At 36.0% G+C, this 12,571-nt stretch overlaps 2 protein-coding genes across 2 annotated transcripts; one reads left to right on the forward strand and one right to left on the reverse strand.

Annotated features, from left to right (window-relative positions):
* The first annotated feature begins 1,374 nt into the window (after positions 1-1,374).
* On the forward strand, positions 1,375-4,350 carry LOC129311959 (probable xyloglucan endotransglucosylase/hydrolase protein 28). The gene is made up of 4 exons (XM_054954478.1): positions 1,375-1,845; positions 1,996-2,096; positions 2,614-2,822; positions 3,509-4,350. Exons 1-4 carry the CDS (start codon positions 1,656-1,658, stop codon positions 4,011-4,013), a joined length of 1,005 nt encoding a protein of 334 aa, XP_054810453.1. The 5' UTR covers positions 1,375-1,655; the 3' UTR covers positions 4,014-4,350.
* Positions 4,351-8,028: 3,678 nt separating this feature from the next.
* LOC129310661 (anthranilate synthase beta subunit 2, chloroplastic-like) lies at positions 8,029-12,385 on the reverse strand. Its single transcript, XM_054952569.1, has 8 exons — positions 11,900-12,385; positions 11,650-11,807; positions 11,093-11,163; positions 10,921-10,958; positions 10,556-10,666; positions 10,205-10,304; positions 8,972-9,107; positions 8,029-8,356 (listed from the first exon to the last, which is right to left on the reverse strand). The coding sequence occupies exons 1-8, from the start codon at positions 12,015-12,017 to the stop codon at positions 8,249-8,251; spliced, it is 840 nt and encodes a 279-aa protein (XP_054808544.1). The 5' UTR covers positions 12,018-12,385; the 3' UTR covers positions 8,029-8,248.
* Positions 12,386-12,571: the final 186 nt, after the last annotated feature.

A 12,571-nucleotide genomic window follows, 5' to 3' on the forward strand; every position in this document is an offset into this window, starting at 1 on the left:
TATAAAAATAATTATATATAAATATTTAGAAAGTATAACAAAAACGCACCACACATACATTAACATTTACACTCTGGTTACATAATTGCATAGTTACGAGGATTTAATATGAATGAAATTTTAGGTCGGGGCTGCATAATTAGGTGTCTCCAATATCATTCCACGCCGGAGTCTCAAGGGACAACTCAAATAAAAGTCAAATGCACACTGAAACTTAATTGGGATTTTTTGGCTCTCAGGACACCTGGGGTTGTGAGAAAATTTCGAAGTACTGATGCAGAGAGATTAATGTTAGAAAAAATTATAATAAATTTTTTTAAATTATATAAATAATAACTTAATATCTTAAAATATTATACTTTTATTGAAGTCTTGAGAGATACTTTTGTCAATAAGTTTTAAATTAAAAAAGATTATTTTACCTTTATTATTAATTTATAATTTTTTGTTTAATTTTTATTATTTTTTAAAAAAATTATAATTCTTTAAATAAAAGTTATTAATGCGGTTTATTATTTTAAATTTTTTTAATAATAAAAATTATACTTAATAAATTTTAATTTTTTATTTAACTGTTACGATTTATAGAATAAAAATTATTATTTTTTAAATAAAAGTTATGATTGCTGTTTGTTTTTCAATAACATAAATTATATTTGATAAGTTGTGATTTTTTATTCAACTCTTGTAATTTATAAAATAAAAATTATAATTTTTAAAATAAAAATTGTGATTGAAATTTATTATTTTCAGTATGGATAAAATGATTTTTTTATTAAACAATTATTGATATTTTAGGATCTTTATTGAAATTATGATATTTTAAGGATTAAATTATCATATATATAATTTAAAAGAATTTTATTATTATTTTTCTTCAATATTAATGTATTTAACGTAAAACATCAGCATCCATATTCCGGCAAAGGAAAAAAAAAAAAAACAGCAGTTATAGAAAAGCTTTGTTATCTCTAAAATATGGGTGAGGGCAAACGGTGTTAAGATTAGTTAAAGGCAGATAATGGGGACAAAACAGGGCAATTACAAGAGATTAGCATTGTAGTCAAGAAGATTCGGGGGCATGTCGACACGAGAAAGAGAGCCGCGTGTAGTAGCCTTTTGGTCAGGGAGTATCTGTTCTCATCGAAAAACTACGGAGGGAGAGGGAATGGGGTGAGACTGATGTAGATGTATGTGATGCATCCATGTACTGTTGTATCATAACGTAGTATTTCACAATTTTCTTAATTGCTAATCAACGAAAATGAAAGGCACATCTAATTAGATTTGTTAAAGAAACTTTTTGAACAAAGAAAAAGGAGGTTATAAAAACAAGAGAGAGGCATTTTAAAATTGTCTACTCATGAACAGCTCAATCCGCAACACTACACTCTCCTACTTGCCTGCGCTCGCCAATAAAATGACCTTCTCTTGCAAGTCTCTTTCTCTCTGTTCTGCCCTTTTCGGCTCTCTCTATCGCTCATAGCTGTAGAGATAGAGATATTCCCCTCTTCTTTCCTTCTTCAGCCCCCCCTCTCTGCATTCTTCTTGTGTCTTGCTTCTTGTATATTTTACATACAGGGAAGAACATAAATATCCACAACAGGAGAAGCCTTTCTTCTTTGAAAAATCAACCTTAAAAGAAGCAGAAGAGCATGGGAGGGTTTCGATTTCATCTGGGTTTTCTTTTGTTTTGCTCTTTGCTCTTGGTTCTTGCTTCTGGGTCATCCAGAAATTTGCCCATCATAGCCTTTGATGAAGGCTACACGCGCTTGTTCGGGGACAATAACCTTGTTATCCATAGGGATGGTAAATCGGTTCATCTTACTTTGGACGAGCGTACAGGTGCTTTGCCCATCTACCCCTTCTTATTTTGAACTCCTTCGCTTTGAAAAGGGCAAAAAACAAAAACAAAAAACAAAAAAAATTCTGCATGGGGCTTTTCTGGCTAAAGTTTCGATTTTTCTTAATGGTTGTTCTGTGTTCTGTTTACAGGTTCTGGGTTTGTTTCTCATGATCTTTACCTTCACGGGTATTTCAGTGCTTCGATTAAGTTGCCCGCTGATTACACTGCAGGAGTCGTGGTAGCCTTTTATGTGAGTGATCGGCTCCTATGTCCGATTAAAGTTTAAATAGGGAAATGCTCTTTTGTTATTGAATCCGTTTATTGTTATATTCCTACATCCTGTCTTGAGAAATTTCATCATCACGAAATGCTCTCTCTGTCTCTCTCTCTCTCTCTCTGTTTTTTTTTAACCTTGCTTCTTCACTGAGCTGGTCTGGCTAATAAGCTGACACCACTGTGCTTTCACTTTCATCCATTTCCAAGCATAGTAATAAAACGAGTCCACGACACCCATGTGAATTTTGTAACTTTCTAAAAATTATTTCTTCCTTCGTTACCTGACAGAAACTGCAGAGTATGATCCAACCAAATCTCAGGATTTTACATTGATATATATTTTTCCAAACACGCCTCTTATATTTCCTTCCTCTTGATAAACCAAATCTCCGCTGAAATGGTTTCTCTTGCTCAAAGATTAGTGCACTGTTTTGCTTATGTGAAGAAACCGGAAGGGGTATGTTATATTACTTAATGATTTTCTGCTGCAGATGTCAAATGGTGATACGTTCCAGAAGAACCATGATGAAATAGATTTTGAGTTTCTGGGAAACATTAGAGGGAAAGAGTGGAGGATCCAGACTAATGTTTACGGTAATGGAAGCACCAGCGTTGGCAGAGAGGAAAGATACAATCTCTGGTTTGATCCTGCAGAAGATTTCCATCAGTACAGTATTCTTTGGACAGATTCTCAGATCATGTAAGAATTATTCACAACTCCACTTATCATATTTGGTTCTCTTCGCTTTCATGTTTCTCATCACACCTGCAGTTTACTTTCTCACGAACAAGTCCTTGTATCATTTGCCAATGAACTTATACTTCACATGGGCACATGGCATTAGCCGATGTTTTTAAGATTGAGGTGAAAGAGTTCCTGTATCAGTATCTTTGTTGCCACTTATACGTACTCTTATGCCTTGTGACTTCTGATGATGCCTTTTGATTTAGGATTACTAGTGTTGTCTGAGCTGTCACGCACGCTGTTTGATCCAAAACCAGATTTTGTTTGTTTGTTTGTACGTCTGTAATAGAATGACCGTTTATAGCTGATGCCTGGGTTAGTTTCTGAGACCACTGATAAAATCTGATGCTTAATTGTAAATGTTTCTCTGGAGAGGAGCCGGCCAGAGAAAATCTTGTGGTTGTGGGTTTGACCAACAAGCTGGTCACATGACATCCTTGGTCGTTGTTGGATTTTTTTTAATTTTCCTGAATTTTTGAATTAGTGTTTTTATGTTATCTTAAGCTGTATGGTTCAGCAACCCCGTTCTAGAGTATGAGATAAGAAATGTTCCATGATGAGACTATTAAACATTATCATTGTCATTTTATCTTGTTTGTTCTTCCCTCGTTCTTATTTTGTGTTGCCCCCTTCTGTTGCAGATTTTATGTAGACAATGTTCCTATCAGAGAAATTAAGAGGACAGAGTCTATGGGAGGTGATTTCCCTTCAAAGCCAATGACTTTGTACGCCACAATATGGGATGGATCTGATTGGGCTACCAATGGAGGCAAGTACAGAGTGAATTACAAGTATGCACCCTATGTTGCTGAGTTCTCCAACCTTGTCCTGCACGGTTGTGCTGTTGATCCGATCGAGCACACAACCAAGTGTGACATGGCACCATGTTCTGAAGCAGTTCCTTCTGGCATCACACCAGTACAAAGAATCAAGATGGAGAATATCAGGAAGAAGCACATGACATACTCTTATTGCTATGACACTGTCAGATACAAAGTCCCTCCTCTGGAGTGTGTGATCAATCCCCAAGAAGCCCAAAGACTCAGGAAATTTGATCCAGTCACATTTGGTAATGGCCGGCGCCACCATGGGAAGCGACACCACCATCAGAGCAGAGGAAGCCAGGCAGATGCTGCTTCCTTCTGAAGAGATATTTGAGGATTTCCGGGTGATAAAAGCACAGTATCTTGCAATCTTTATTCTTATTCAGTTTGATTTGCCTGGGTCAGCATTTTCTTATTATTTTCTTTGTTGGTGTATAGAGTGAGAGAGAGGGAGAGAGAGGCATAGAATTCCTGAATATGATAGTTTTGATATGGTTGCTGCTGGTGGTGGTGGGTGGGTATGTGTATAGTCCCATATCTTTAAGGCTTCCCAGGTTGTCATTTGATGATGTCTTGTGCTTCACCAAATTGAATCTTATTATGATTTATGTACGTAGGCCACACTTCAGGGTGTCATTCAATAAATTTATTTACTTTTACGTGGGAGCTATGTTATGATGTTCTCTGGTGTGGATGGCCTCTAGCCAGGCATACTCTAGGCTAGTTTTGAAGTCGTTGTTAAGAGTGTGATAATTCTTAAACGGCTAGATTTGTCTGCCTGGGATGATATTATATTATATTATATGGGGCAGAAATTTCAATCACAGTTGGAATCAGAAGTCATCTGAGTATGACAAATTCTGCAGCAGCACCGAATTGGTGAGGATAGAGAAGAATCATAAATTTATTTATTTATGAAGTGTTTGTCGTGTGGCGTGAACGTGAAGTTTGTGAACTTTATGAACGCAACATCCTGTGGAGTGGTGGTAGTTGTCCTGTTCACCTGACTGATTCTCTTTCTAGGAGGGCGCAAAAGCCAAAATGGAAGACATTTCTGTTCCCTCTAATCAATCTATGAAACTTTTCCTGAAAAATGTTGGCTTCAATCGGCGGCCAGAAAAAAAGAAAAAAAAGGGGGGGGGGGTTTGAAATGATTCAAATTGTACTCTTCCTTGTAGTGGTTCTGAAAATATGCTGTTCCAACCGACGAAGAAGAGATAGATGGTAGGGAATAGTATCTTAGAATGCGAGAAATTAAAGTTTAAATTTTTATTGAGAGATGTACTTAGTTTAATGACCTCTCGAGTCTCAAAAAATATTCTCTCAAATATGAGAATGTTTATATGAGCAATTTTCTTTTTTTAAATGTTGCTTCAAAATTATCAGTTTAAAATAGTAGCATGCTGCATATATCTAGTCCAATTTTAAAATAGTAATAGCTTTAAATGCTCAATTGAAATACTAAGTGTAAACTAATTTAAATGTGCATTGACAAAATTTACTGGCTGGCCTGTGGTGCTTGAAAATGTCGTTTCACAATCAATTTAGATGAAATTGACCATATCACCGCCTTAATCTCAACCAGTGAATCTATTGGCCACCCAAAAAAGAGGTGGGAAAAATCAACCATTGAATCCGGGCCAGGAAAAGTACTCAATTGTCAAAAGATTAACAAAAAGCCTTCCTTGAAAAGCAAGAATTTTGTAAATTAAATGTAACAAACTCTAATCAATGTGCTAAATAGAAAGTACTTACACCAAAATGTAGTAATTAAAGCAGTATGCCTGCTGTGTCTCTTTGTCCTGTTTGGTTATTTCCAAACTAACTATACTCCCTTTCAGCTGTAGCCAATTACTCATCTTTCTTTTTTTCAGAAATATTTATTTCAAAGAATCACAAGAATCAATCCCATTTTGACTCTTGATATCAGCATGTGAAATCATCAAATCCCATTTATGCCCCTTCCCATCAAAATTTGAAAGCTAATATTGTCTCCAAGCCAAGAATGGCTTTGGAAACAACACCTCCCTCTAAAAATGGTGGTTACTTTGTGCAATTACTTTTTTTTTTAACCTAGGCAATAGAATGGCATGCTTTATCATCACAAGTCACAACTCATGTTTCTTCATCTTCCTCCTTTTTTCTCGGCCAATGATCAATCCTCCTTGATTGACTAATTCATGCCTCTCCCCCTCTTTTTTCTGGGGAATATATATATATATATATATTTAAGTGTTTCAAGAAGAATTCAAATTCTCATGAGTTGGATGCTTTTACTAAGTCTTTCGATTTTCAAAAGAGATATTAGATTAATTTTCTTGAGTCTGAGTATGATGAATCTATTAAGAGAAAAATTTCTCAGTATCTTTTTTTTGGGTACAAAGTTGAAAGTTCGAAACCAAATTCCTTGCCATGTATCAATTTTCTTTTAAATTGACTCTCTTAATTTAGATTTGATGACGAATTGAAATAATTCTAATCCTAACTTCTTAATTAATAATTTAATTAATCAAAGATAAAAACAAATTTCTCAAAATGTATTTAAAGAAAAAAGAAACATGAACACAAGAGCATGCTGAATACCAACTCCAAGCAATTATTTACCCGTGTTAGTGGTTATTGCAAGTCCCCATCCACTTGCAATAAAGTACACACTATAAAATAAAGCAAACATGTATTATTTTCTCACTTTGACGCAGTCTGCAAGGAAGCTTGGGTAAAAATTAATGTAAGAAAGGGGCGAAAAGAAAAATAAATTTTGCAGAAAAGGACAGAGCCAACAGAGTCAAGAGCCAGGACCGACCATTTGAGCTGGGAATTAGGTTGATATTTTATAACCGATCACATTTAATGTTAAATATTGATTGATGATCTCGTGGCTTTGGCATTGCTCAACTTGATTCTTGACTACGAAGCATGTCTCTGACACAGTTTGAACATGCCTCCATTGCCGTTCTATTTACCAGTTTATGAGGCACAATTTTCTTTTATTGAAACAAAATCAAACTGTCACGTGATCTTTAGTTAAAAAAGAAGAAAAATCCTCAATAGACATGAGTGTACGTACAGCTTCTATAAAATTTCACTATTTGCATAAGGGTATATAAAAGTTCATATTTTTTTTAAAAAATATTGTCTATTCGTGAATAGGATTCAATACTGGGGTATATTGAGTCAAAAGGAATGAAGAAAACTTACTTTGGTTGTGGCCCAGGACCAAATAAAGAGTTTTGTGAGGGTAGGTGTTGAGGGATGCAGAATAAGAGTTAAAAGAGGCATGAGTGGGTGACAACCGGGTGTGAACTGGAACTACGATTGTCAATTAGTATGTATGAGCAGTAGTCAAACTCTTGACAAAGAGACCTTGTCTTCTTCTTCTTCATCCAATCTAAATCTTGTGTGGTTCCTATTTTTCTCCTCTGTTCATTTTCCCTGTTGCGGTACTAAAGCCTCAACTGCTACCATCTTGCAACTTGCGGCCACTTCCAAAATGTCTCTCGTGGAAACAGATTCCATACATTTCTTGGAAATGATTAAACGTCAGTTTCAGTTGAACATCTTTAGAGGAACTTGTGCTACATTGTATTTTTATTCAGAAATACTTGCGCTTATTTTGGTGTGTCCTGTATTTGGACATAGCAAAGCAAAAGTTATAATATATTATTGCAGTACAAATATTCCTCAAATGTAATAACAAACAATATTTGTTACAATGTACAAATTAACCGACGAAGACCTCGGCAAGCAAATGGAGACTATTCTCTTGTGCTCTTTTATCATGAAACTAGATTCTTTACTTTTTAAATATATTGCATGGAATCTAAAAAATGAGTTATATTAATAGCTCAAGTTGCTATAATATGCATGCATGTTTTTTCCCTAATGAACAAGCCTATTAGAACATATCGAAAAGCCTTACCAAAAGAGATTAAATCCTAGGAGCATTCAACCCCATTTCAACACTTCAAAGGGCGTGTTGTCAAATATTTCATGATCCACGTCCATATAATAGGTGCGCTAAACAAGCCTATTAACATAAATTTGTTTCTCCGAAAACATGGTCATGTTCATGTATGTACATTTTTCATATAAACTAATCGTGGCCTGAAGTTGTCTACGGTTTGCAAATGAGACAACCAAAACTGAGCATGCGATCCAGGTATATAGGTGACTTCCGGTTTCTCTTCTTTTTCGTTTGTCTGGCCACTCTAATAAATTCACGGCATCTCACAACATTATCTCAACCCTTTAACTCTGATCCTAGTTTCCAGACCCCATGCAATGTTCTTTTCCGTCAACAACATATGGTATAATTATAGTTTACGTGTAAACATAGATTAAAAAAAGGGAAATAGGATATGTAGTTTAAAGAAAATTGATAGCTTCGAATGGTCACCACATAAATATGAGATTAAAAAACATTATGTGCCTTTTATGAACTACACACCGGGCACTCGCATAAAACTCTAAAGCAGATTGTTGACTTCAGAAAGTTGAGAACATTGACTCAGCCATATGCGGTTCATAATCACGCTAAGATTCAACAGTAATGAAACATTATTTTTTCAAAGCCTCAGCCTCCTTTTTCTCTATAAGCTTAGCAAAATTATGGACAATCGTCTTTCCTTCAGTGGTTATGATGCTCTCTGGATGGAATTGAACCCCCTGCAGTTTTGAAGAAATGATAGTTAAAAACCAGTCATCTTTTTTTTTTTTGCCAAAAAAAAAAAATGGTTATCATGTAACTAAATGAAAGGAGACTAGCAATTCATTTCTGAATGGCAGCTATCCTGTTTCAACTTTAAGCCAGTTTGCATCACAGTTGCTGAATGCCTGCCAACAACATTTCACTAGCAAGATTCAAGCTGAGGACTTTGTTTGGTCTAACCAATTTAGCAAATTTTAAAATAAAGACATCAAGCACCCATGGCTGCTAACTAGGGGCCATTTGATAATATCGAAATGAGGTGCAAGAAGTGGTTTTGTAAATGGAAAATTTCCCGTGCCCTTGAAAACCTTAGGCTTGGTGATTTGCAAGTAAACATGTTGAAAACCTTTGAAGGCCTACTGGTGAGCAATTTTCTTGATGAAGTGGATTTAATTTGATAAAACAGGAAGTACTAACATAATCTGGAAATGCTACTCACAAGAAGCAGAAGGCAGGCTAGAAAATAAAGCTAGATGACAAGAGTACCAGTACCACAGATTCTAAAGGCACCGTGACCAACTAAATACGAGTAATATAAACGTATTGGCATGGCATGCAGAGTAAGATGCTACCTGCAGATGCTTGTATCTCTTATGACGGGCAGCCATTATAAGACCATCCTCTGTCCAGGCTGTTACCTCAAGTTCTTCATGAGGAAAACTCTCTTTTTCAATCACGAGGCTATGATATCTACCAGCAATGAAAGGGCTGCAAAGATGCAAGATGACAGAATAATTACATTGAAGCTTTTAAATTTTTGAAACTATTGAGGAAAACTCTCTTTTTCAATCACTCGGCTATGATGTCTGCCAGCAGTGAAAGGGCTGCAAAGATATAAGATGACTAAATAATCACATTGAAGCCTTTAACTTTTGAAACTATTGGAAGTTAACCGAAAGCAGTTATGCAAACAGTGATTTATATGACAGTATATCTTCAATTTGCTATTACTGTATGTCAAAGACAGAAACTATGGCCTGTTTGGGTAGCCATCAAAAATACATTCAATCATATATATGAGATATGCTTTTCTCAAATCCAACAAATAATTGCATCTATCAGATGGACTTTTGCCAGATATAAACTGAAAATCAAACACACACCAAATCTAAAAGAAATGGAATTAGCATTTCATATCATAACATTGCTGATATATAATTGTAATAAAAGGGAAAGTTAGTCAGTAGAGTACGTACTTATGTCTATAAATAGAGGGGACTGGATAGGTTGTAATCAGATTATGAGAATAATAATGAGTCGAATAGAATATAATTCTCTCCTATTTCTCTTGTCCCCCTCTCTGTTCTATCTTTCTCTCAATTATTCCCCTCTTTCTCCCTCTTTCTCTTTCATTCACTACTGTTATTCTATATCAATTGCTTCCTCTCCTCTTGATTGATATGAAAGCTGCTAAAATTATTGATTCATGCTCTGTAAACTCTGATTTTTTTTTTTTAATATGTGGCCATATTTAATATAAATGTTGTCTTCAAAACCAACCAATATACTTTATCCTTCATTAATTAAAATTCATGAATTATGTCACCATCAAAATTTGCTCTTGGTTTCAAAGAAAGTTCAGGTAGCATTAGGCAAACCATCAAATGGAGCAAGTCTACTAGATCACAGGGCCAATTTACTGAAAGCCATACTAGGTTAAAACCAGCAATAGCTAATCTTATCAACTAGGTAAATTTTAGACAAGACAACTTTTATAAGATAAAACTAAACAATCAAGTTCCAAACCGATATGAGCAGTCAGATAATGACATATCTCAAAATGCATGAAAGTCATAAAACCATACTTTGGCAACCCAGATAGTAATCCATCTTCTCCCTTCTCGTCATAATACACCGGAGAGCTTTTTCCATGCATAACACCTTTAGGAGAACGCACGATCTTTCCTGCACAGTGCATAGGCACAAAAGTACTTATCAAGTCGTAATGGTACAACCCATTGGAAAGAACTCGGACAGAGCACAAATAATAATGTGCAGAATTTATGAATTCCTCTCCCTCAAAATTGGAAGTTTGGAATCCACAAAAGAAAGATAAATTATATAGAAAACATGAAGGAAACCTACACTAGTTAAATGGACCTAAATTCTAATACAATAATGGTTTCATGGCTTAAAATGAATGTTTGAAGGCTCACCTCCAAAAGCCTCTCCAATACATTGCAAGCCCATGCACACACCAAACAAAGGTACAGTTGGCCCAAGTTCCAAAACTGTTTGCAAAGATATGCCAGAATCTTGAGGTGTGCCTGTAAGGAAGAAACGAGGTACATAACAATCTCGTGGGTTTAATCTATTCTTTCATTTCTATTTAACACAGACACCTTGCTCATGTGTAATAATAATTAAGAGAGAGAGAGACAGCTGGATTCAAACTCATGGTTTGAGAGGTGAAAGCAAGATACTTTCACCATCAAAGCACAAGTTTGATAAGCCATGTGTAATATTAATTGATACAGATAAAGGTATGAGAAAGAAAGTTGAAATACTAGACAAAGCTTACCAGGCCCGGGTGATATTAGCACACCTCTGGGATTTTTCCTGCACAGAGAAGAAAAATATTTGTTCAACATCTAGCTAAGTATGTCAGATCCATTAAAAATTTGTATGTTATCACATACTGCTTCATCAACAACAATGTGCCACATGATATGCATAACAAACACAATTCTTACCTCTTTAACTCCTCAACTGTCAACTCATCATTGCGGTATACTTCAAAGTGAAATCCCAGCTCTCCCATATACTTTAAAATACAACAAATTCAATATCAGAATAAACATTTTGTAGAGAAACTACTAAAAGAAGGAAGATGTGAATAAGAGATCCTATATGAAGCAAAACCTCACTACACTTAGAGACTAAGTTATCAATATCTATAGCACCCATATTAAAATGTTTAAATCCAAGTATCCAAACTCAAATTGATTGCTGTTGGCTGCATCCATAGAAAGGTGGAGAGGTGGAGACGTCAAAAGCTTTAGCTAAATTTATTTCCTTTCAGTCAATCAATAATTTGATTCTTTAGGTTTCTATAAAGATAATTATATGATTGAACTGAATCTTAGTTATTTTCACATATTGTCCCATGAATTAGATGACATCACAGTGCGAGTGCGAGAAGCCATGAACTCGGAACTAGCATTGTCAACTTTGAAATTTATCATTACATATTTATGTTACTGCTGCTACTACCTTCTTTAAGATAAAATATACTGGGGGGAGTCAGAACCTGGCAAAGATTATAGGTAAAACTATCGTAGTTGTCAATGACAATAATCGGACTACTGGCTGTTGTAACTGAAACTGGAGAATTAGAATTCGACATCGAGACACCCGTGGAGACTTTTAGGACGAACCCATTCTCCTTTTTGGCCAAATACCGTGGATCTGAATGAAGAAATACATCGCATTAACATCAAATGAAGTACAAAAATTCAAGAGCGAGGACGCAGGAAAGAAGCAAGAAAAAGATGAAGTACTCGAGGAAGTAGGCTGAATTTGGAGATTATGTACTACGCGAGGAAACTGACGATCTCTGAGATTCAGAGAACGATTGGGTTGAAGGAACGAAGCCTGGGAGAGCAGAGCAGCTGCCATAATGGGAAGATTCAACAGCACCGCTAGATTCTGAAGTTCAGGCGCTGGTCAACCGAATAGTCAGTGAACTCGTTTACGAAGGTCAGAGTGAACGGAAGGTCAAAATAGGAGGAGCCGAGAGGGATAGGAGCAGCGGCGGGTGGGCGATTGAACCAGAGATGAGAGCAGTGAGGAAGAAGCCGAATGGGGGAGAAGTGGAGAGGGGCAGCGGAGCCGGTGATTGAGTGAGAGAGGGAGGGAAACACAAGCGGAGTCACTCACTAATCACTGTCACGGAGGCCGTGAATGACGAGAACACGTTTAGAAGGAGGAGAACAGGAAGAGAGGAAGCAGTTGGCGCAAAATAGGGCAGGCCAATCGAGTCAGTTATTGTTTAAGTCTGGGCCAGATCATGATTTTTGATTCATTCGCCGAAAGAATAGTTCCCCGCTCCCGGTCCCGCCTCGGTCGCCGGATCATAATTTTTAAATTTTTAGAAGTTTAATAAAGTTTATTTTAATTATATTACTTGTTTACTATACAGTTATATAAGGGAGTGGCCGCTATGTCATAAT

Source organism: Prosopis cineraria, unplaced genomic scaffold (genome assembly GCF_029017545.1).
Source record: "Prosopis cineraria cultivar Desert tree isolate PC_DT_omini unplaced genomic scaffold, ASM2901754v1 PC5, whole genome shotgun sequence".
NCBI lineage: Eukaryota > Viridiplantae > Streptophyta > Magnoliopsida > Fabales > Fabaceae > Prosopis > Prosopis cineraria.

What these genes read in the sequence shown, in the direction of transcription:
- LOC129311959 (XM_054954478.1), top strand. Translation starts at nt 1,656, where the DNA reads ATGGGAGGGTTTCGATTTCATCTGGGTTTTCTTTTGTTTTGCTCTTTG. An exon ending in GAGTCGTGGTAGCCTTTTAT is followed by an intron (nt 2,097 to 2,613) that starts GTGAGTGATCGG and finishes TTTCTGCTGCAG; the next exon opens with ATGTCAAATGGTGATACGTT. An exon ending in TGGACAGATTCTCAGATCAT is followed by an intron (nt 2,823 to 3,508) that starts GTAAGAATTATT and finishes CTTCTGTTGCAG; the next exon opens with ATTTTATGTAGACAATGTTC.
- LOC129310661 (XM_054952569.1), bottom strand. Translation starts at nt 12,017, where the DNA reads ATGGCAGCTGCTCTGCTCTCCCAGGCTTCGTTCCTTCAACCCAATCGT. An exon ending in AATTCAGCCTACTTCCTCGA is followed by an intron (nt 11,808 to 11,899) that starts GTACTTCATCTT and finishes TTCTTCATTCAG; the next exon opens with ATCCACGGTATTTGGCCAAA. An exon ending in TTACTATCTGGGTTGCCAAA is followed by an intron (nt 9,108 to 10,204) that starts GTATGGTTTTAT and finishes GCATCTTTGCAG; the next exon opens with CCCTTTCATTGCTGGTAGAT.